Here is a 25,563-nt window from a genome sequence, read left to right on the forward strand (position 1 = left end):
TTTCTAGCTAAGCTTTGTTGTACAATTAAAGGTCAAATACACTGCATTTCAAACAGTCAGCAATAATTGAATGAATTCAGGGCTTGTGAAATTGACTAGGCTATATATAATTACTTTATCTAAATAGTTTAACTGGCTTTTTTTGCAATAATCACTGATCTGGCTTTCAAGTCTGTCTATGAGAAAGACGTTTTTGTTAAAAACCGTGCATAGTGTACATTCACTAATAATGACTAACATTGTAGCAGACATTATATAAAATGAACACAGGTCTCAAACTAATCTTTATATTTCAAGTTTTTTGCTAGCTTACAAGGCAAAACCGTTCATTTGTTATGAACACATCCTTCTGTCCGTCTCCAACTGTTTGAAAAGCACGTCAGCCTGTCCACTGTCATTCTGTGCAGAGCATTACATTTCCAGAATCAATGTTCATTGAGACTCCAGTTTTAGAGAAGTTGAGACATAAAAAGAGTATCAATACCTTCTACTCTATTACAGTAAAATAATATCTCAATGTGTTTCGGTGTCCATATGACCGATTCTGTTGGACCACCAAACTTCAAATAGCGTGTTGAAGAAGTGATGTCACCTTTGTTGTTTTGAGAGGCCGGGGGAGGGGCTTGGTGTGTGTGTAAATTGGAAGGTGCACACCGCCAGAGTTATAATGATGAGATACTAATGTCTCCACTCTAACAATGGGAGTCATTGTCCCAAAGGTGGGAAGGACGGCGACAAGCTTAGGTCCAAAATAAGCCCGTAGAAACGCATAGAGTTTATTTTGGACAGATTCTGGAGAGAGTGAAGCCTCTCGCTCTGCCTCTTCCTCTCTGACACGGCACAGAACGAGTGAATGAGACGAGACCAAAAAGACAACATGAGGACATAAACGTTCATTAAAACGAAAATGTAATACAGGCATTTGGAATATCGCACAAAAACGTACATTTGAATGAACCAAATGAATGTGATCGCCCAGCCATAGCGTGCACTGGATATACTACTGTATGTGTGTATCATGCATGTTACAGAAAGTGTGTGTTTGCCCATGTTCTATACGTGTGTGTGTGTATGAGAGTACCTTTGTGTGTGTGTGTGTGTGTGTGACTGTGCACCCATGCTCCATGTGAGAGACAGAGCCCTATCCTAGAGCCAGTGTTAGCGTGGCTGGCCGGCCTGCAGCCCGCTGGTCTCATGGTGCCCTCTGATAAGCTGGCGCCGTAGCTCACCTCAGAATGGAGGCAGTGCCAGTGGAATTAGCTCCCATTGTCATGGTAATAACAGTGATATTACTGCCCTAGTCCGCCACCGACCCACCATTGTAAGGAAACAGGAATGCAATTTCTCCTGGGGCAGCGAGCGGAAGGAGGATGACAATTACTGTTGTGTGTGAGAGGGAAAGTCTCTAAATGACTCTCCATTCAAGCAAGGCCAATGGGCCAGGAGCCAATTAAAGAGGGAGCAGGGGAAGAGCAGCATCCCCAAAACCCACAGCTCTTACACACACACACACATATACAGGGTTACACACACACTCGAGCATACACACATGTTAAGAGGGACAGACTGAGGCACTTCTTTCTCATTGTCAAACACAAGCACACACACACACACACACAACACCCCCCAACTGAATTCTTTCAGATACACACATGCATAACTCTAGCGGACTTCATAATGAGGCGAGGGTTCGTCTGAGCTGCATGGATCACCTCCCACAGACACCATTCGTCATGATTAAACGCTCCTGTGGTGTTTATGGGAATCCTCTGATTCCTACAGATATTTATCTACACAACGAAGTGCCGTGTGAATCACCATGGAGGAAGCCAGGGGTAAAAATGGTGACGCCGTTCACTGCTCTCTTTCACAGAAGAAGAATAAAGTACCTGAATAGCAGCGTAGTGGTAGTGTAGCTGGCGGCATGTGGAGGAGATATGTGGGCCTTTCAGCGGGGAGGAGAGCTCCAGATTAGTCTGGTTAAACCAGCGGCTGATAATCAGCCACAACAATAGAGCCAATTACTCAGAGCTCACAGATAACTGAGCTCCCCTTCAGACCCAACCCTTCCTCTCCTCTCCTCCGCTATGGCTCATTTATTCTGGAGGTGTTTCTCTCTCTGTCCTTCTATTACTTTTTCTATTATATTCACTCGCTCTGTTCCTCAATCTCGCTTCTCTCTCCCATCTTTTCTATCCCTCTCTCTCTCTCCTACCTTTTCCATCCCTCTCTTTCTCTTTCTCTCCCACCTTTAACATCCCTTTCTCTCTCTCTCTCCCACCTTTTCCATCCCTTTCTCTCTCTCCCACCTTTTCCATCCATCTCTCTCTCTCCCACCTTTTCCATCTCTCTCTCTCTCTCTCTCTCTTTCCTCTCTCTCCTCTCTCTCTTTCCTCTCTCTCTCCCCCACCTTTTCCATCTCTCTCTTTCCTCTCTCTCCTTTCTCTTTCCTCTCTCTCCCACCGTTTCCATCTCTCTCGCTCTCCTCTCTCTCTCCTCTCTCTTTCCCCTCTCTCCTATCTCTCTATCCTCTCTTTCCTCTCTCTCTCTTTCCTCTCTCTCTCTTTCCTCTCTCTCTTTCCTCTCTCTCTCTTTTCTCTCTCTCTTTCCTCTCTCTCTCTCTCCTCTCTCTTTCTCCTCTCTCCTCTCTTTTTCTCCTTTCTCTCTCCTCTCTCTTTCCCCTCTCTCCCCTCTCTCTCTCTCTCTCTCTCTTTCCCCTTTCTCTCTCCTCTCTCTTTCCCCTCTCCCCCCCCCTCTCTCTCTCTCCTCTCTCTCTTTCCTATCTCTCTCTTTCCCTCTCTCTCTCCTCTCTCTCTTTTCTCTCTCTTTCATCTCTCTTTCTCCTCTCTCTCCTCTCTCTTTCTCCTCTCTCTCCTCTCTCTCCTCTCTCTTTCCCCTCTCTCTTTCCTCTCTCTCCTCTCTCTCTTTCCTCTCTCTTTCTCCTCTCTCCTCTCTCTCTCCTCTCTCTCTCCCCTCTCTTTCTCCTCTCTTTCCCCTCTCTCTCTTTCCTCTCTCTCTCCTCTCTCTCTCCTCTCTCTTTCCCCTCTCTCTCTCCTCTCTCTTTCCCCTCTCTCTCCTCTCTCTCTCCTCTCTCTCTCTCTTTCATCTCTCTCGCTCTCCTCTCTCTCTCTTTCATCTCTCTCGCTCTCCTCTCTCTCTCCTCTCTCTTTCCCCTCTCTCCTATCTCTCTCCTCTCTTTTTTCCTCTCTATCCTCTCCCTTTCCTCTCTCTCTCTTTCCTCTCTCTCTCTTTCCTCTCTCTCTCTTTTCTCTCCTCTCTCTTTCTCTCCTCTCTCTTTCTCTCCTCTCTCTTTCTCCTCTCTCTTTCCCCTTTCTCTCTCCTCTCTCTTTCCCCTCTTTCTCTCTCCTCTCTCTTTCCCCTCTTTCTCTCTCCTCTCTCTCCTCTCACTTTCCCCTCTCTCCCCTCTCTCTCTCCTCTCTCTCTCTTTCCTCTCTCTCTCTTTCCCCTCTCTCTTTTCTCTCTCTCTTTCATCTCTCTTTCTCCTCTCTCTTTCTCCTCTCTCTTTCTCCTCTCTTTCCCCTCTCTCTTTCCTCTCTCTCTTTCCTCTCTCTCCTCTCTCTCTCTTTCCCCTCTCTCTCTTTCCTCTCTCTTTCTCCTCTCTCCTCTCTCTTTCTCCTCTCTCTCTCTTTCCTCTCTCTCTCCCCTCTCTCCTCTCTCTTTCTCCTCTCTCTCCTCTTTCCCCTCTCTCTCCTCTCTCTCTCTCCCCTCTCTCTCTTTCCCCTCTCCCTCTCCTCTCCCCTCTCTCTTTCCCCTCTCTCCCTCCTCTCTTTCCCCTCTCTCTCTCCTCTCTCTCTCTCTCTTTCCCCCTCTCTCTTTCCTCTCTCTCTCTTTCATCTCTCTCGCTCTCCTCTCTCTTTCCCCTCTCTCCTATCTCTCTCTCCTCTCTTTTTTCCTCTCTATCCTCTCTTTCCTCTCTCTTTCCTCTCTCTCTTTCTTTCCTCTCTCTCTCTCTTTCTCCTCTCTCCTCTCTCTTTCCCCTTTCTCTCTCCTCTCTCTTTCCCCTCTTTCTCTCTCCTCTCTCTCCTCTCTCTTTCCCCTCTCTTCCCTCTCTCTCTCTCTTTCCTCTCTTTCCCCTCTCTTTCCCCTCTCTCTCTCTCCTCTCTCTCTCTTTTCTCTCTCTTTCTCCTCTCTCTCCTCTCTCTTTCTCGTCTCTCTCCTCTCTCTTTCCCCTCTCTCTTTCCTCTCTCTCCTCTCTCTCTCTCCTCTCTCTTTCTCCTCTCTCGTCTCTCTCTTTCCTCTCTCCCCTCTCTCTCTCTCTCTCTTTCCTCTCTCGTCTCTCTCTTTCCTCTCTCCCCTCTCTCTCTCTCTCTCTTTCCTCTCTCTCTCTCCTCTCTCTCTCCTCTCTTTCCCCTCTCTCTTTCCTCTCTCTCCTCTCTTTCCCCTCTCTCTCTTTCCTCTCTCTTTCTCCTCTCTCTTTCCTCTCTTTCCCCTCTCTCTTTCCTCTCTCTCTCCTCTCTCTCTTTCTCTCTTTCCCCTCTCTCTCTCTTTCCCCTCTCTCTCTCTCTTTCCCCTCTCTCTCTCTCTTTCCCCTCTCTCTCTCTTTCCCCTCTCTCTCTCTTTCCCCTCTCTCTCTCTTTCCCCTCTCTCTCTCTTTCCCCTCTCTCTCTCTTTCCCCTCTCTCTCTTTCCTCTCTCTCTCTTTCCTCTCTCTCTCTTTCCTCTCTCTCTCCCCCCTCTCTCTCTCTCCCCCCTCTCTCTCTCCCCCCTCTCTCTCTCTGGGTGTGTAAGTATGTCAAAGCAGCAGGGCTACTGAAGGCTGCAATCAGTAGTCAATTAAAGCATTTTACATTCCAATGGTAATGAGGGCTCCAATGCCCACCTGCAACGAGGGGGTGAGAGAGGGATGTCTGATTACGACTCTTATGGGGAGGTTGATGGTAGGGGATATAGACATTAGCAGACAAGGCCTATAGAGTTAGCATAAACCTATGTCCCTCCAGTTATTGGGGGATGCAGTGTGTTCTGGTTTTCATCCCTACCTTTTACTAACTGATTAAGACCTGAGACAGCAGGTGAGTGGATTCTCCAACCAATCAATGGCCCTGATTGCCCAATTAAGGGCCAGCATCAGAGACTGTTTATTTGTTTATTTAACTAGGCAGGTCAGTTAAGAACAAATTCTTATTTAAAATGCCGTTCAGGGGCAGAATTACATTTTTACCTTGTTAGCTCAGGGATTTGATCTAACAACCTTTCGGTTACTGGTCCAACGCTCTAACCATAAGGCTACCTGCCGCCCCAGTGTTGCCCCCGACGGTCACCCAGATGTGAACCCCTTGTCCTCTGTATAACCTCAATGTGTTTGGGAGAACTAGTTGAAGAGTAAATAACATGCCACTGCTCAGAGAAACACTCTACAGTGGGGCAAAAAAGTATTTAGTCAGCCACCAATTGTGCAAGTTCTCCTTGTGAAGAATTACAGAAAACGTTTGACCTCTGTCATTGCCAACAAAGGGTATATAACAAAGTATTGAGATAAACTTTTGTTATTGACCAAATACTTATTTTCCACCATAATTTGCAAATAAATTCATAAAAAAATCCTACAATGTGATTATCTGTTGTTTTTTTCTAATTTTGTCTGTCATAGTTGAAGTGTACCTATGATGAAAATTACAGGCCTCATCTTTTTAAGTGGGAGAACTTGCACAATTGGTGGCTGACTAAATACTTTTTTGCCCCACTGTATAGGATAGGTTGATAAGGTTGCATCTTTATTTCTCTCCAAGGTACTAATGATTTCTCATTTATTTCCCAGCCCTCCAAATCCATACACACAAAGCCAATTATATGGTTATGGGGAGAGAAAATTATCAGGGCCCACTGCTTAATGGGAACAGTAACTAATTTTAGCCCAAACCAATAACTGAATCTATTCAAAACGGGAGCTTGTGAATACGCTACAGTTCCCCTCATCATTAAACCAATATCTTTTAGCCCTTTATCTACATTATGGGAACATGTTCTCTCTATTCTCTCTTCCCTCTGTCTTTGTCTACTCCTCTCTTTATAGCAGACCGAGCGCCCGGCACATTGCATTTGGATGCCAGATGAACTTTGATAAGAGTTAATGAGAAAGCAGCATTGTGCTGTGAGGACAGAATGGCCCTGGCTGCTCTTGAGAGCCTCCTCACCACCAGATGGAGAGAAAATAACTGCCCACTCCAGCTAGTGTATGTCTGGCAATAGGAGGGGGGAGGAACAGAAAGAGGTCGGATGATAACGGGGAGGGGGGAGGAACAGGAAGAGGTCGGATGATAACGGTGAGGGAGGAGGAACAGGAAGAGGTCGGATGATAACGGGGAGGGAGGAGGAACAGGAAGAGGTCGGATGATAACGGGGAGGGGGGAGGAACAGGAAGAGGTCGGATGATAACGGGGAGGGAGGAGGAACAGGAAGAGGTCGGATGATAACGGGGAGGGGGGAGGAACAGGAATAGGTCGGATGATAACGGGGAGGGGGGAGGAACAGGAAGAGGTCGGATGATAACGGGGAGGGGGGAGGAACAGGAAGAGGTCGGATGATAACGGGGAGGAACAGGAAGAGGTCGGATGATAACGGTGAGGGGGGAGGAACAGGAAGAGGTCGGATGATAACGGGGAGGGGGGAGGAACAGGAAGAGGTCGGATGATAACGGTGAGGGGGGAGGAACAGGAAGAGGTCGGATAATAACGGGGAGGGGGGAGGAACAGGAATAGGTCGGATGATAACGGTGAGGGGGGAGGAACAGGAAGAGGTCAGATGATAACGGGGAGGGGGGAGGAACAGGAAGAGGTCGGATGATAACGGGGAGGGAGGAGGAACAGGAAGAGGTCGGATGATAACGGGGAGGGAGGAGGAACAGGAAGAGGTCGGATGATAACGGGGAGGGGGGAGGAACAGGAAGAGGTCGGATGATAACGGGGAGGGAGGAGGAACAGGAAGAGGTCGGATGATAACGGGGAGGGGGGAGGAACAGGAAGAGGTCGGATGATAACGGGGAGGGGGGAGGAACAGGAATAGGTCGGATGATAACGGGGAGGGGGGAGGAACAGGAAGAGGTCGGATGATAACGGGGAGGGGGGAGGAACAGGAAGAGGTCGGATGATAACGGGGAGGGAGGAGGAACAGGAAGAGGTCGGATGATAACGGGGAGGGAGGAGGAACAGGAAGAGGTCGGATGATAACGGGGAGGAGGAACAGGAAGAGGTCGGATGATAACGGGGAGGGGGGAGGAACAGGAAGAGGTCGGATGATAACGGGGAGGGGGGAGGAACAGGAATAGGTCGGATGATAACGGGGAGGGGGGAGGAACAGGAAGAGGTCGGATGATAACGGGGAGGGGGGAGGAACAGGAAGAGGTCGGATGATAACGGGGAGGAACAGGAAGAGGTCGGATGATAACGGTGAGGGGGGAGGAACAGGAAGAGGTCGGATGATAACGGGGAGGGGGGAGGAACAGGAAGAGGTCGGATGATAACAGGGAGGGGGGAGGAACAGGAAGAGGTCGGATGATAACGGGGAGGGAGGAGGAACAGGAAGAGGTCGGATGATAACGGGGAGGGGGGAGGAACAGGAAGAGGTCGGATGATAACGGGGAGGGGGGAGGAACAGGAATAGGTTGGATGATAACGGGGAGGGGGGAGGAACAGGAAGAGGTCGGATGATAACGGTGAGGGGGCAGGAACAGGAAGAGGTCGGATGATAACGGGGAGGAACAGGAAGAGGTCGGATGATAACGGGGAGGAACAGGAAGAGGTCGGATGATAACGGTGAGGGGGCAGGAACAGGAAGAGGTCGGATGATAACGGGGAGGAACAAGAAGAGGTCGGATGATAACGGTGAGGGGGCAGGAACAGGAAGAGGTCGGATGATAACGGGGAGGGAGGAGGAACCGTACGTTTTCAGTCAGTGACCACTTTGTCTTGTTATTAACCATTTGACTTACTCTCCCTCTGTTTACATGTTCTCCATCACGGCTGCAGGTTTCATCTCAAAATGGCGTCCCCCGTCCTCAGAATCTACAACAGCTAACCTGGATGGGACCTCTAACCACACTCTTTATAAGAGGGTCGTGTTCAGCTCACTTGCACTGGAGTGGGACATGGGAAATAGAGTCGATTGGTTTGCTTTAGATGCATTAGTTCCACCTGATGATATTAAGCCATGATAGACAGACTAGGCTCGTTGCAACTCATAATTCTCCTAAGCAAAGTATAAAATCTATTTATTTTAATGAGCATCTATCATGACTTTTTGTTTTTCCAACGTTTAGTCCCAGTGTCTTTATGGACATTGAGAACATTTCAGAATGTCCATGAGCCTCTACTGTGAAGATAATGGATTTGATCTGCTGTTTACCTCATCCCAATAAAGTCTTCCTTTGCATTTGATTTTTCAACACTTAATGGCCTCAAGGAGGATACGAAATCATCGTCAGCCTCCGATCAGATCAAAATAAAATCAGTTGCAAGCATTCTTCTGTTAAATGTGGTCTAACTTGGAATGCTGTTTGTGTGTGTGGGTGGAAAGAAAAGATGGCGAGGCAGGGAGAGACAGGGCTCATCTCAGACACGCCAGAGAGGCTAATGCATCTCTTCAGCCCTCTGATTAGAAACATTTATTGGAGAGGGAGGGAGGAGAGGGGAGGATGAAGAGATGAGGAGTGTTGGAAAGTGGGAGGAATACAGGGATAGACGAGGAGAGTAGAGTGAAAGTGGGATGTGGAGAAACAAGGAGACGGGGAGAAGCAAGGAAAGAAGGAGTGAGATAGAGGAGTGAGGGAGGAAGCAAAAACATGGAGTGGAGCGTGAGGCAGAAACAGAGGAGATGGGAGGGGAAAAGAGAAGCGATAAGAGGAGGGAGGAGTTTGGACTGGAGAGAGAGAGAGGAAGGGTGGTAAAGGGCATAGAGGAGAGAGAGGATGGTCCTCTACAGTGGAGAGGTGCACCTGGTCAACTGATGAGACGGGTCTTTAGCTCTGGGAAGAGGAGAGGTAGAGGGGAGCAGGGGATCTGGCAGAGGAGTAGAAAAGTGAGGGAGTGTGCCAATAAATGAATAAATAACAGAGGGAGAGATGACAGGGATTCTCAAGGACCTCATATCTTAATTGAAAATGACAGCTTCAATTAAAAATGTAATCATTCTGTCCGTTTTCTAATTAAAATGGGTACGGCTGATAGTTTGTCTCATTAACTTCAAAGGGCGATGCAGTGCGACGGGGGGAGGGGGGGGGGGTATCGTTAGTCGAAGTGGGAAGAAAGGGAAGAAGAGGGGTGAGGATGAGGAGGGAAAGAGAGGATGAAAGGGTGTAACCCTGTGTAAAGGGATACCACCCACCCACCTACTCTGACCCGTGAGTGAGAGGAGCAGACAAGAATGGAGCTGATGACAGATAAATATTTTGAAACATTTATTTGTCTTTGATCCTCTTCATGAGTTGATTGTGAAAGAAGACTGACAGAGTTTGTTGTTGTTTGTTTGTGCAGGCGGTTGGACAGGAGGAGTGGCATGACTTTACACAGCTCTCTTACTCTACTCCCTGCAGGGAGGAACAACACATTTTCTCTCTCTCTCTCTCTCTCTCTCTCATACCACAGAGTATCCATGTGTTGATAGAGTAGCTAAACACTGTAGTCTTAATCAAAAGGTCCATTGGTATGAGGATAGAGCTTTTCTTTTCTGGGGCATTTGTTCAGCTTTCTATTGTGTGGAGCTAGTCGTCTCTATTGTATTTAGCGTCGTGCCATATAGATTTCCCCTCAGTGCTGGAAAGACCACATTTTAAACTGGGTGTCTCGACGTGAGGGGAATAGAGTGGTAGGAAAAGACACAAATATACACCCGTGCAAGCACACAGATACAAACACACACACACACACACAGTGACTTCACAGTTTATTTAGCCCAAATCAATGAAGACCAACAGGATTATTGAGGTGGGATTAGGTCAGATTAGAGGCAGTGAAGGAGATTCCATTCAGTCTGAGAAAGACAAACACACTGGACAAAATGGCTATTTGAATGTCCAAAGAAAACAACCCACTCTTTCCATTTCTCCTCCTGTCACTCTTTCCATTACTCCTCCTGTTACTCTTTCCATTACTCCTCCTGTCACTCTTTCCATTACTCCTCCTGTCACTCTTTCCATTACTCCTCCTGTCACTCTTTCCATTACTCCTCCTGTTACTCTTTCCATTACTCCTCCTGTTACTCTTTCCATTACTCCTCCTGTCACTCTTTCCATTACTCCTCCTGTTACTCTTTCCATTACTCCTCCTGTCACTCTTTCCATTACTCCTCCTGTCACTCTTTCCATTACTCCTCCTGTTACTCTTTCCATTACTCCTCCTGTCACTCTTTCCATTACTCCTCCTGTCACTCTTTCCATTACTCCTCCTGTTACTCTTTCCATTACTCCTCCTGTTACTCTTTCCATTACTCCTCCTGTCACTCTTTCCATTACTCCTCCTGTCACTATTTTCTCATTTAAAATGTTTCATATTTTCAATACCCTTTATCCTTTTATCTGATTGTATGTTGATTCCTGTTATACTGTACATATACTGTTCTACAGCAGACATACAAACACTCACAACTCCCCATATTCATCCCATCCCTCTCTATTCAGACTGTTGCAGACTGATCACTAGAAACACAATGCGGTTTTGGACATCTGAAGAGGTCCTTAGAACATTGTAGTGTCTTTGTCTATGCCGGATTAAGTGATATGACATGCAATTCTATAAAATAATTTATCTGTAATTAATATTACCTGATTAAGCTAATCATGTAAATGTAATTAACTAGAAAGTTGGGGCACCACGAAATAATATTTATAGAGCTGTTATCTTCCGATTAAACTCTTAAAGACCTGGTAATCTTTTACCTCAATAGCAGTCAATATTTAATCGTCACCTTATTCAGTCTCATCTGAAAGTTGTAAAGTATTGGTTATCTTCACAAACCCTGGCTAACAAGTTGAATCAGCAATACCACATTTGGTTTAATTATTTATTTACTAAATACCTAAATAATCACACAGAATTACATCTACCCAGAATGGATCATACATTGATTACAAATTATGTCAGAAAGGGAAAAGTCCCTTGCGGATGGAACAGATATGACGGCTGGTTACACAAAGAAAGGGAGTTGGGTTTTGAATGAAAGAGCAGGAAGACTGAGGAACAAAAAATATTGTGTGTACAGTATCTTATGCATTCTAAATTACCGCCCATTTGAAAAAGGAAAATGCAATAAATATTTACTCTGAGCTGCGCTTCGGTAGCTTGGTCGTAGATAGTAGGCCGGGTTGCCCAGCAGGGATCTCTTGTCCTTTGAAGAATGTCTCTGGTGGTGAACTGGATACTTGGTAGTACCGTCGTCGTGTGGTAGAATAGATACTCTGTCCGTCCTCTCCTAGCCCACGTCTACAGTTGCTGCGCTAACGCAACGGCTAGGAGGTATCACTTCTTTAGTGAATAAGGGTTCAAAGTTCATACCAAGTTACCATGCTATATGCTCATGCTATATTCTGGCTGGTATAGTCGAAATTCATCCTTCCAGCGTGTAGGTTGTCACCTTCACGTTGAAATTCGATGCTAATTTAGGTTCTTGCTGAGGTTGGCTTAGTTCTGTAGGTGGTCTTTGTCCTTTCAACGTGGGGACCACAAGTCCTACGTCCTTGGAACAGGAAGTTAAATTTTCGTAACAGGGCTTATATAGTGGTGAAAGAAGGGCGTGTTTTATAGTTTACAACTCATGTCTGTTCACTTGGGCGGGGCCTCTGATTGAGCAGAGTGGTGTTCTTCTGACAAACCGTTCTCTCATTAAGAAGCTAAAAATTACATTTCATCTTTTCACAAATAGTTTCATATTTAAACATTTCAATTGCACAACAATTCCATGTGAATCTGATAACTACAATGTATCGACTTTCCAAGATACAGTTTATGTCATCCTATTATCAGTAATCATGTCTCAGACGCCAACTGATCTGACATCATATTCATTAAGTACCAACGCATATTTTCAACTGGTTGGATTACCGAAATATGGTTCCGTTTCCCATCTTTTGATGTTCCCAGAATCTCTGTTATCAAAGGGCTTTTCAAATGTCAACTCTATAGAGTATTGAGAGAGAGAAACGGTGGAAGGTATTTATGGGGGTCATAAACCTCCCCCAACAGGCCAACGTCATGACAACGTCAACATATGCCTTCCTCGCCGCTCACCCCAAAAAATTTAAGCGATTGCCCAGCACTGGGAGTAAACTGGTGATGCTCGGCGCCAGAACACACTGTTTAGACCACCGCGCTATGGCAGTTCACAATGCTCTAGCAAGCCGCAAGAATACTGTGAATACTGATGATACCTGATAGTAATAGTGCATTGTTTTTAATTATTTTGTTTTAAGCCTTCACCAAACCATAGCCCTAACCTTAACCACTCAGAATGAATACCTAAACAAAACCCTTTGAGTTGTTTCTGTTTCCATGTAACCACATGGAAATAATGTGTCAAAAATATCCAATAATACGTCAAATATTGAAGGGAAACTATGAGATATTTTTGCTATATTCACCCTCCTTTACAGTGAGTTCTGGTAAGGGCTCCTCATGCGTAGTGTGGACACACTGCAGCTGACCTTGACAGTGCTGAGATCACTTACAGCAGGGAGAGAAAGAGTGGATCGTTAGGTTGTGGCGAGAATAGAGACGCGTTAGAGAGGATGACGGTGTAAAACTATTAAACCAGGCAGGTGGAAAAGCTTTGACAGTGGGCAGCTGTAACTGAGCAACCTTCAACTTGATGATCAGACAAAAAGGGAGAGAGAGAGAGAACGAGAGAATGAATGCTATTTTGTGAAAGGTTATCCATCAATGAAAAAGAGTGACCCTGGTTTGAGATGATTTCACCTTCACCTGTGTGTGTGTGTGTGTGTGTGTGTGTGTGTGTGTGTGTGTGTGTGTGTGTGTGTGTGTGTGTGTGTGTGTGTTTTATTGCCGTAGTTGCACTGTCAGGTCAACATAGACCTGGATCTCATTCACATTACATTCCTGTTCAGTTACTCTGCAGGCATTCTTATCCAGAGCAACTAACCGTATGAGTCATGCACAGAACAAGCAGCCAACACAAGCAGAAACACTTGGGACAAACTTGATTAAATAATGGCAAAAATAATGACCAGAAATGTGCAATTCAAACACAAATATATGTAGTTTCCATGTCCTTTCTGTGTGCTTTTACAAGTATGCTCTTTAGAACACACAAATCCCTCCATCCATAAGCATGTTCATTTCCAACATTGTTCGGAGACCGAGAGCCTCTTCCACATAATCAGCACTTTGATTTCTTTTGCACAGAGAGAGATAATCATTCGTTTGTGATGGTGGCAGCAAATTGGACTTACAAGGCACCTAATATCTTCCTCCCACTTAGAAAAACCATTTTCCTGCTTATTATATTAGTGGGCCGCACTTCTCCCCAGCTAATCATCCTTCTCTTCTTCTGCACAGAGAGAGTGAAAAAGAGAGTGGGAAAGGAGAGATGAGCCGGCAGAATCAGAAATCACTTCTGCTACGAGGATTAGAGAGATTCTTCTCTTTCAGAGCTGCTGTCTCAGTGGATCAGTGTGTGTGTGTGTCTGTGTGTGTATGTGTGCCTCTGTGTATGTGTGCATCTGTGTGTGAGTTCCTCAGTGTGTGATTCCCTCTGAGCCACTGTGTAGGGACATATCCCTTACACTGAAAAACAACTCACTAATTGCATTTGGCCTCTAGTTTTCTGTGTGCAGATGAAACCCATTAAATATATATTCAATTTGGCTGTATATTGTTTTCCCTTTCTCCCATATAGTGTCTCTTTCTCTCTGTTCCCCTCTTCCTCTCCTCTCTCCCTCCGTTCTGATTTTCATCTGGCTCTGTGGCCGTGGCGCTGGTTGTTAGAGACGTCTGGTTAGAGTGTTATCGTCCCGGCCGGGAGGGGAGGGAGAGCCTACCAGGCTCTGGCGTGACAGAGAGAGAGACAGGGCTGCGGAGGATGATAAATGGAGGTGTCAGTGAACGCTACTCTGTTTTAAAGCGTTCTCCGCTGCACTCTCCACTGCCTCTGTCTCATTAGACCCAGCCAGCCCTCTGTCTCATTAGACCCAGCCAGCCCTCTGTCTCATTAGACCCAGCCAGCCCTCTGTCTCATTAGACCCAGCCAGCCCTCTGTCTCATTAGACCCAGCCAGCCCTCTGTCTCATTAGACCCAGCCAGCCCTCTGTCTCATTAGACCCAGCCAGCCCTCTGTCTCATTAGACCCAGCCAGCCCTCTGTCTCATTAGACCCAGCCAGCCCTCTGTCTCATTAGACCCAGCCAGCCCTCTGTCTCATTAGACCCAGCCAGCCCTCTGTCTCATTAAACCCAGCCAGCCCTCTGTCTCATTAGACCCAGCCAGCCCTCTGTCTCATTAGACCCAGCCAGCCCTCTGTCTCATTAGACCCAGCCAGCCCTCTGTCTCATTAAACCCAGCCAGCCCTCTGTCTCATTAGACCCAGCCAGCCCTCTGTCTCATTAGACCCAGCCAGCCCTCTGTCTCATTAGACCCAGCCAGCCCTCTGTCTCATTAGACCCAGCCAGCCCTCTGTCTCATTAGACCCAGCCAGCCCTCTGTCTCATTAGACCCAGCCAGCCCTCTGTCTCATTAGACCCAGCCAGCCCTCTGTCTCATTAGACCCAGCCAGCCCTCTGTCTCATTAAACCCAGCCAGCCCTCTGTCTCATTAGACCCAGCCAGCCCTCTGTCTCATTAGACCCAGCCAGCCCTCTGTCGCGACCAAGAAGGTGCTAATGCAAAGTTAACTGCCTTTCATTCTCTCAAATCAAGTCAAATCAATTGTATTGGTCGCATACACATATTTGTAGATGTTATTGCAGGTGCAGCCAAATTCTTGTGTTTTTAACTCCAACAGTGCAGTAACACCTAGCAATACAAAACAACACACACAAATCCCCATTTTTTTATTAAGAAATCTCTCCATCTCTCCACCCCAAAACATAGTTTAATCTGCCTGCCTCCCCCTAGCTAACTTGTCATCACATGAAACACTTTTCTTTCAATTATTCTCCACTGAGGAACCTAGTCGGGCCTGGCTCGGCTGGAGCTTGGCTGGGCCTGCTCTCTTTGTTCAGCACATCACAAGTTTGGAAAGTGTTGTTGGACTGTCCCATATCCCAGGGTGCATCTCCACAATGCCTGCAGGACTCTGATCAATATCACCTTGAACATTCACATGCATCCATCTATTCAGTATATAACCATATATACATCTCGTGTGTTTGTAGCATAACTTCAGATGTCAGTCCCGCTGTGCTGCAGTGGGGTTTGTCCATATGCTATACTCTGTAACTCTGTTTATCTTCCTTGAAGTAATCACTGATCTAACATGATAGGATGGGTGAAAGTTCCATTACAGGTTTTACAGACCCAGTCTTGTCAGATCAGTGATCAGTCAAAGGAAGGGGGAAGGAATGATGCACTTAGGATGTATTCAAGAAGGGCCATTGTCTTATTAATGACAGTGTAATAAGTGCTGCAGTATGGAGGGTGAAACTCCATCATAAACAGCCCTACAGGACATCAGATGATATGCAGTGTAGGTTTGAGTGTACAGTGTAGTGGGCTGTACTGGGGGTACTGTAGTGTGGACTGTAGAGTGAATGGGAGGTTGGGTTGGATCACTTGGTTAGAGCTTTCTAGTGGAATGAAAGCTTGGCTGCAGTCCTTCTCCCATTAGCCCTTCCGACACTCACTGCTGCCACGGTTACACCCCCCCCCCCATCTGGGCACTGGCTATTTGATCAAGTGGCATCAGTCTCAAACACACACAGTCAAACACACATACTCCCTTCTCGCCCAGGCAAGTTTTAACAGATGGCTGGTCATGGCTTAGAGACCCAGACTCTGACTCTTTGTCCACTTGAGATGGCACCTCTACACCGGACATAATGAGGCTCTCGCACACAGAACACTCCAGCCAGAGAGATGATGGAGGGAGACAGACAGAAAGTGGGGGGTTGAGGGAGGGAGGGAGAGAGAGAAAAAGCAGGAGACACAGGCAGACAGAGCGAGATAGAAATGGAGAGAATATGTGAGAGAGGGAAAAGTTAGAGGGTGAGGAAGAGAGAGAGAGAAGAGAAGGGGGAGTGAAAGAGAGTGAAAGGGGAGGGAAAAGAAAGAGAAAGGCAGTCAATGATAATGTATGAGCTGCCTTTTCTGATCTGTAGCGTCTGGGAGGGAAGTAGTGGTGCATTTAAAGAGAAGATTATTATGTCAAGACTCAGTAATACATCTGTGAACACTCGACATCAGTTGTGTGTGTGTGTGTGTGTGTGTGTGTGGGGGGGGGGGGGGGGTGCATGTGAGTGTGCGCATGTGAGTGTGTATGTGTGACTGGCTCTGATTTCCCCTCTGATGAGAATAGATGTGTCCAGACATAGCAAGTACCACTTCCCTCCCTTTTCTACTCCCTGGCCAGATTTCCCTCTCCCTCCCTCCCTCTCCTCCCTTCCCCCTCTCTTTGGCCTTGTTCCTCAGTGCTCGCTCTCCTTCCCCCTCAATCCTCTATATTTTTCTCTTTCCCTAGTGCCTCTCTCTTTCTCTCCACTTTCTTTCTCCTCCACACTACCTCTGAGTTATCATGCCAATTATCCTCCTCTCTCCCTATCCTTCACCTTCCTCTCCCTCTATCCCTTAACTCTGTCTCACTGCCTCACCAACTCTCTCCCTCACTAACACTGTCTCACCTTCTCCCAATGCCTGTTCCTTTTTGCCTCTGTTCCTTTGTCTCCTACCCCTCTCTCTTTCTTCTCCCACCACACCCACCTCTCTCCCTCCTCCCACCTTCTGGATCAGTTTTCTGGGCCATGTCAGAGAGTTCTACTCCATTGGTTCTCTCTCTAATCCTCCCCCTATCCCACTCTCTCTAATCCTCCCCCTATCCCACTCTCTCTAATCCTCCCCCTATCCCACTCTCTCTAATCCTCCCCTATCCCACTCTCTCTAATCCTCCCCCTATCCCACTCTCTCTAATCCTCCCCCTATCCCCCTATCCCACTCTCTCTAATCCTCCCTCTATCCCACTCTCTCTAATCCTCCCCTATCCCACTCTCTCTAATCCTCCCCCTATCCCACTCTCTCTAATCCTCCCCCTATCCCCCTATCCCACTCTCTCTAATCCTCCCCCTATCCCCCTATCCCACTCTCTAATCCTCCCCCTATCCCCCTCTCTAATCCTCCCCCTATCCCCCTATCCCACTCTCTAATCCTCCCCCTATCCCCCTCTCTAATCCTCCCCCTATCCCCCTATCCCACTCTCTAATCCTCCCCCTATCCCACTCTCTCTAATCCTCCCCCTATCCCACTCTCTCTAATCCTCTGCCTATCCCACTCTCTCTAATCCTCCGCCTATCCCCCTATCCCACTCTCTCTAATCCTCTCCCTATCCCCCATCCCACTCTCTAATCCTCCCCCTATCCCACTCTCTCTAATCCTCCCCCTATCCCACTCTCTCTAATCCTCCCCCTATCCCCCTATCCCACTCTCTCTAATCCTCCCCCTATCCCACTCTCTCTAATCCTCCCCCTATCCCACTCTCTCTAATCCTCCCCCTATCCCACTCTCTCTAATCCTCCCCCTATCCCACTCTCTCTAATCCTCCGCCTATCCCACTCTCTCTAATCCTCCGCCTATCCCACTCTCTAATCCTCCCCCTATCCCACTCTCTCTAATCCTCCCCCTATCCCACTCTCTATAATCCTCCCCCTATCCCACTCTCTCTAATCCTCCCCCTATCCCACTCTCTCTAATCCTCCCCCTATCCCACTCTCTCTAATCCTCCCCCTATCCCACTCTCTCTAATCCTCCCCCTATCCCCCTATCCCACTCTCTCTAATCCTCCCCCTATCCCCCTATCCCACTCTCTCTAATCCTCCCCCTATCCCACTCTCTAATCCTCCCCCTATCCCCCTATCCCACTCTCTAATCCTCCCCCTATCCCACTCTCTCTAATCCTCCCCCTATCCCACTCTCTCTAATCCTCCGCCTATCCCACTCTCTCTAATCCTCCGCCTATCCCCCTATCCCACTCTCTCTAATCTTCCCCATATCCCCCATCCCACTCTCTAATCCTCCCCCTATCCCACTCTCTCTAATCCTCCCCCTATCCCACTCTCTCTAATCCTCCGCCTATCCCACTCTCTCTAATCCTCCCCCTATCCCACTCTCTCTAATCCTCCGCCTATCCCACTCTCTCTAATCCTCCCCCTATCCCCCTATCCCACTCTCTCTAATCCTCCCCCTATCCCACTATCCCACTCTCTAATCCTCCCCCTATCCCACTCTCTCTAATCCTCCCCCTATCCCACTCTCTCTAATCCTCCCCCTATCCCACTCTCGCTAATCCTCCCCCTATCCCACTCTCTCTAATCCTCCCCCTATCCCCCTATCCCACTCTCTAATCCTCCCCCTATCCCACTCTCTCTAATCCTCCCCCTATCCCACTCTCTCTAATCCTCCCCCTATCCCACTCTCTCTAATCCTCCCTCTATCCTACTCTCTCTAATCCTCCCCCTATCCCACTCTCTCTAATCCTCCCCCTATCCCAATCTCTCTAATCCTCCCCCTATCCCAATCTCTCTAATCCTCCCCCTATCCCACTCTCTCTAATCCTCCCCCTATCCTACTCTCTCTAATCCTCCCCCTATCCCACTCTCTCTAATCCTCCCCCTATCCCACTCTCGCTAATCCTCCCCCTAGCCCACTCTCACTAATCCTCCCCCTATCCCACTCTCTCTAATCCTCCCCCTATCCCACTCTCGCTAATCCTCCCCCTAGCCCACTCTCACTAATCCTCCCCCTATCCCACTCTCTCTAATCCTGGCAGGTGCATTGCGTTCGTTTAAAAAGTTTGGGAGAAAGTCTGGAGCGATGCTCCAAGTCAATGTCACAAACTAGAATGTGTGTAACTGACCAGTGAGGTTCTGAACAATAATTACTCTAGCGACCCTCACTGAGTCAGTTGTTGGGCTTGTAGGGCCTTGAATTTCACTGTTTGACTGACATGGAGAAGAAAGATGTTAAAAACAATGCTTTCAGCTTTCCCCAACTTTGGTCCAGCCCTGTTCACGCTACCGGCCAACTGTCCCCTGCCCGCTTCGCTTTCATTCTTTGAAAATCAATGGGGCTCCGTTGTTTCATCTCCCCCAATGTGCTAGATGGATTTCTGCTGTAACTATTTTAACTTTGACAGGTGCCGAACATTTAACACTGAGGACACAGCAAACAAACACATTTGATGAAAAAATTTATATTGCGAATGTTCATGTGCGCTATAAACATTGAGCCCACTCAGAGGAGAGGAAATTCTAAATGAAATGCATATTGTAGGCCTACCAAACATGAAACAAAAATGTCTACAATTTTGCAGTAACCTGTAAATTAATGCGATGGTGTAACGCTGGCGATTATTGTAATATTATATGGAATATTTAACAAACAACATAAAACATTTTCAATACGGAAACAAAGCACTCTCAATTGGCGGGAGATCGGAGAGCGCACTAGTGGGAGACAGGTCTAGTGAGTCTTCACCACACTCCAGTGATGCAGTAGGTTATGGTTGTGCCTGTGTATGTGAAGAGAGAGTTTATTGAAGTGTGTGTGTGTGTGTGTATGTGTGTGTATGTGTGTGTATGTGTGTATGTGTGCGTGTGTGTGTATGTGTGTGTATGTGTGTGTTACTGCACAGTGATTAGTGTGTCTTTGTTTGTTGAAGAGCATTATTTAGTCACCCGTGTAAATCCTGATGGGTAATTACATGGATTAGAATGGCTCTTTCAGAGTGCTGGTGGAGATGGGCCTTAAAGGTAAGGTAGCATAAACGTAACCACATGTAGCATATGAATTTGCATCAGAATACTCATCAAAAGTACCAATGCAAAGTCACACCTCACTTTTCTATTTTTCGAGTTATCTTAGCCAGCAAGCCAACCAGCTAAAGTTAGTTATTTTAGCCTGCTAGCTAGCCCAGCCAGCTAACTAGCCTAGCTAGCCAACCACCACGGTTGGCATTGTTAAGTAGTAAGCCAGAGAACAACCACAGATGGGGTTAGTTATAAATATCTTTGGAACAACTAGTCTAGCACAGGCAGGAACACACAGAACACAACAAAAAATCCAGCAGATATAAAGTACAGTGAGCGGAGACTTACCTATTGTCAAATCAAATCAAATATGATTTGTCACATACACATGGTAAGCAGATGTTAATGCGAGTGTAGCGAAATGCTTGTGCTTCTAGTTCCGACAATGCAGTAATAACCATCGAGTAATCTAACCTAACAATTCCAGAACTACTACGTTAAACACACAAGTGTAAAGGGATAAAGAATATGTACATAAAGATATATGAATGAGTGATGGTACAGAACGGCATAGGCAAGATGCAGTAGATGGTATCGAGTACAGTATATACATATGAGATGAGTAATGTAGGGTATATAAACATATAAAAGTGGCATTGTTTAAAGTGGCTAGTGATACATGTATTACATAAAGATGGCAAGATGCAGTAGATGATATAGAGTACGGTATATACATATGAGATGAGAAATGTAGGGTATGTAAACATTATATTAAGTGGCATTGTGGCTAGTGATACATTTTTTTTTACATAAATTCCCATCAATTTCCTATATTAAAGTGGCTGGAGTCAGCATGTTGGCAGGAGCCACTCAATGGTAGTGGTGGCTGTTTAACAGTCTGATGGCCTTGAGATAGAAGCTGTTTTTCAGTCTCTCGGTCCCTGCTTTGATGCACCTGTACTGACCTCGCCTGGAGGGCAGGTAGTTTGCCGCCGGTGATGCATTGTGCAGACCTCACTACCCTCTGGATAGCCTTACGGTTGTGGGCGGAGCAGTTGCCGTACCAGGCGGTGATACAGCCCGACAGGATGCTCTCAATTGTGTATCTGTAGAAGTTTGTGAGTGCTTTTGGTGACAAGCCGAATTTCTTCAGCCTCCTGAGGTTGAAGAGGCGCTGCTGCGCCTTCTTCACAACGCTGTCTGTGTGGGTGGACCAATTCAGTTTATCCACGATGTGTACGCTGAGGAACTTAAAACTTACTACCCTCTCCACTACTGTCCTGTCGATGTGGATAGGGGGGTGCTCCCTCTGCTGTTTCCTGAAGTCCACAATCGTCTCCTTTGTTTTTTTGACGTTGAGTGTGAGGGTATTTTCCTGACACCACACTCCGAGGGCCCTCACCTCCTCCCTGTAGGCCGTCTTGTCATTGTTGGTAATCAAGCCTACCACTGTAGTGTCGTCTGCAAACTTGATGATTGAGTTGGAGGCGTGCATGGCCACTTAGTCGTTGGTGAACAGGGAGTACAGGAGAGGGCTCAGAACGCACCCTTGTGGGGCCCCAGTATTGAGGATCAGCGGGGTGGAGATGTTGTTACCTACCCTCACCACCTGGGGGCGGCCCGTCAGGAAGTCCAGTACCCAGTTGCACAGGGCGGGGTCGAGACCCAGGGTCTCGAGCTTAATGACAACTTTGGATGGTACGATGGTGTTAAATGCTGAGCTGTAGTCGATGAACAGCATTCTCACATAGGTATTCCTCTTGTCCAGATGGGTTAGGGCAGTGTGCAGTGTGGTTACGATTGCGTCGTCTGTGGACCTTTTGGGGTGGTAAGCAAATTGGAGTGGGTCTAGGGTGTCAGGTAGAGTGGAGGTGATATGGTCCTTGACTAGTCTCTCAAAGCACTTCATGATGACGGAAGTGAGTGTTATGGGGCAGTAGTCGTTTAGCTCAGTTACCTTAGCTTTCTTGGGAACAGGAACAATGGTGGCCCTCTTGAAGCATGTGGGAACAGCAGACTGGGATAAGGATTGATTGATGTCCGTGAACACACCAGCCTGCTGGTCTGTGCATGCTCTGAGGATGTGGCCGGGGATGCCGTCTTGGCCTGCAGCCCTGCGAGGGTTAACACGTTTAAATGTTTTACTCACGTCGGCTGCAGTGAAGGAGAGTTTGCAGGTTTTGGTAGCGGGCCGTGTCAGTGGCACTGTATTGTCCTCAAAGCGAGCAAAGAAGTTATTTAGTCTGTCCGGGAGCAAGACATCCTAGTCCGCGACGGGGCTGGTTTTCTTTTTGTAATCCTTGATTGTCTGTATACCCTGCCACATACCTCGTGTCTGAGCCGTTGAATTGCGACTCTACTTTGTGTCTATACTGATGCTTAGCTTGTTTGATTGCCTTGCGGAGGGAATAGCTGCACTGTTTGTTAGCTACCAAAGTCATAGAAGAGCCAAGGACAGGCCTTCAGAGGGAGCATCAGCTAGCTAATCCAATAGTGATATACTGACATATTGAATTTACCCGGTTTATCGCCATCACTGCTGACACTCGCAATGTACCAGTAGCTCAGTAGGAAATAGAGGTTGCAGGCTTCACATTCATGCTCGGCACAGCACCTGGTTTCAGTCAGAGTCTCATTTCTAAACCTGCCTTCCAGTGGTTATACTAAGCCATCGAAAGTCCTCCAGGGTGAAATGAGCATTGCATACAGTAGATGTGTGCATGGTTCCCATACTCCAATCTGCTCGCTTCAACCGGAAAATCCATTCCGACTTCAAAGTTACTCGTTTTTGGATCACAAATGAGTGGGCCACAAATAAGTTGTAACCCCTTCCTTGTGGGTATTATTGCACTATGTGGGTATTACTGCACTAGTTACAAACAACAGAAAACTACTACAACACTCACTCGCTCAACTTCCACTACCAAACGCACAGGAGTTTTCCCGCATGAATTTACGTATATGGTTTCTTCTTTGTGGATGTACATTGTAGCTCACCAGTGTCAACACTTGGTTTGGAATGTAATTACATGCTAGATTGGCAAGTAGTGAATATTAGCCAGCTGGAATTAGCTAGGTAGCAACGGTTCTCCATATGACTTTGAGAATTAGTGCATTGTAGTAGTTCCAACAATATCCAGAAAAAAGCTAAGAAATATTTAAAAACACTCAAACATAACTATGTTTGTAGTTATAGGTAACTATATAGATTGTGACTACAACTAAGTTACTAAGTCTTTGACCAAACTGTGTTGTTGCTTTGGTGTGTAGAAACTCATGCTTCATACCCTTTAATACCTGTGTGTGTGTGTGTGTGTGTGTGTGTGTGTGTGTGTGTGTGTGTGTGTGTGTGTGTGTGTGTGTGTGTGTGTGTGTGTGTGTGTGTGTGTGTGTGTGTGTGTGTGTGTATGTATGTGTGTGTGTTTACCACTTCTCTCCCAAACCACAACCCCAAGTCATGAGCAAACAAACCCAACTGTTATCATACGGATCAGTAGAAATCAGAGGTTTTCTTACGGCTTTACAAAGTGTTATTAAGTGTTGACAACAACAGCCTCTCTGCCTAAAGCCAGTCTACTCTGTGTTGACTTTTTAATAGCCTAATTAAATACCTAGATGAAAGCCTCTACCCTGAGACCATCAGCGCTACATTCTACAGGCCTGTATACACAACAGTACACTAAACAAAGGAACAACTATTAACGATACTGATGGTTACAGATGGATTCAGTTGATTTTGGTGTTAATGGTTATGATGATTGTAAACACAGGCCTAAGTGATATTAATGGTGCAGGGAGCTACAGCAGAAGTATTTATCCTAGGCTCAGCCTTCATGGATTGATTTATACAGTATATGTATGTGCGTGTGTGTGTGTGCACGTGTGCATGATTGCTTGCCTATATCTGCATGGATGCATGTACATACAGTGCCTTCAGAAAGTATTTACACCCCGACTGTTTCCAAATTTTGTTGTGTTCCAAATTGGGATTAAAATGGATTTAATTGTTGTTGTTTTTTCAACAATTTACACAAAATACTCTGTAAAGTGGAATACATTGTATATATATATATATATATTTTTTTAAAGATGAATGAAAAAGAAAACACTAATATATCTTGATTAGATAAGTATTCAACCCCCTGAGTCAATACATAAAGAAACTTCCTAGTCCTTGCTGATGACGATGATATCCATAACATGATGCAGCCACCACCATGCTTGAAAATATGAAGAGTGGTACTCAGTGATGTGTTGTGTTAGATTTGCCCTGAACATAATGCTTGCATTCAGGATAAAAGTGTATTTCTTCGACACATTTTTTGCAGTATTGCTTTACTGCCTTATTGCAAACAGGATGCATGTTTTGTAATATTTTTATTCTGTACAAGCTTCCTTCTTTTCACTCCAGTAGGTTAGTATTGTGGAGTAACTACAATGTTATTGATCCATCCTCAGTTTTCTCCTATCACAGCCATTAAACTCTGTTTTAAAACTGTTTTAAAATCACCATTGGCCTCATGGTGAAATCCCTGAGTGGTTTCCTTCCTCTCTGGAAACTGAGTTAGGAAGGTCACCTGTATGCTCCTTTGCACCCCAGTATCTCTACTTGCACATTCATCTACTGCACATCTATCACTCCAGTGTTTATTTGCTAAATTGTAATTATTTCACCACTACGGCCTATTTATTGCCTTACCTCCCTAATCTTACTTCATTTGCACACACTGTATATAGACTTTTCTATTGTGTTATTGACTGTTATCAACTGGCCTACCTGGTTAAATAAAGGTGAAATAAATAAATACAACATCTTTGTTGTAACTGGATGTATTGATACACCAAGTCTAATTGATAACTTCACCAAGCTCAAAGGGATATTCAATGTCTGCTTTTTTATTTTGACCCAACTACCTATAGGTGCGCTTCTTTGTGAGGCATTGGAAGCCTCCCTGGTCTTTGTGCTTGAATCTGTGCTTGAAATTCACTACTAAACTGAGGGACCTTGCAGATAATTGTATGTGTGGGGTACAGTGATGGGGTAATCATTCAAAAATCATGTTAACCGCTATTATTGCACATAGAGCAGTAGCAGTGTGTGGGTAAAATCACTGGGGAAGCCAAGCCAAGCCAGCAAAAAGCCATATTACACCCTCTGTTGTGATAACTGCGGTGTTTGCTCTATAACCCATTCGTTCATACGCCACTGTGATACACCATAAGGCCGAGACAACAAAAAGACAGTCACACAGAGGAGGAATAAATGTGTTTCTTCACAAAACCGGAGAGCAACATCTGTCCGGGGATGTCCACAAAGCAAATATTGCTTGTAACAAACAGTTACATGACCTACAGCATGGTCAAGCAAGTCAATGTTTTATACAGTTTACTAAACAATTACTACTATGGAACCACTGAGTTACCGCAAGTCAGCACAAAGACAACAGGTGCACTGCCTTCGCTATTCAAGCACCATTTCAACATCATCAAACAACTAGGCTATGTATGCTTAGTTTAATACAGTGAAAACAAACTTAAAGATAACAAAAACAATGTAGTCCAATCAATGCTTCTAAATATCATGTGGCTGTCCATGGTACTGATTTCTATATATATGTGTGTGTGTGTGTGTGTGTGTGTGTGTGTGTGTGTGT

General features: G+C 46.2%; 2 protein-coding genes across 2 annotated transcripts in view; one reads left to right on the forward strand and one right to left on the reverse strand.

The window, feature by feature from the left end:
• Positions 1-8,400, forward strand: part of LOC110526466 (C-type lectin domain family 18 member A) — a 35,239-nt gene extending 26,839 nt beyond the window's left edge. The window contains exon 12 of the mRNA XM_036980850.1: positions 7,985-8,400. Coding sequence (XP_036836745.1) covers positions 7,985-8,169 — 185 coding nt within the window. The 3' untranslated portion in view covers positions 8,170-8,400. The remainder of the gene's footprint in view (positions 1-7,984) is intronic.
• Positions 1-25,563, reverse strand: part of LOC110526465 (fibulin-7) — a 97,425-nt gene that overhangs the window by 47,105 nt on the left and 24,757 nt on the right. The gene's annotated exons all lie outside the window — the stretch shown is intronic.

Source organism: Oncorhynchus mykiss, chromosome 6, assembly GCF_013265735.2.
Source record: "Oncorhynchus mykiss isolate Arlee chromosome 6, USDA_OmykA_1.1, whole genome shotgun sequence".
Taxonomy (NCBI): Eukaryota; Metazoa; Chordata; class Actinopteri; order Salmoniformes; family Salmonidae; genus Oncorhynchus; species Oncorhynchus mykiss.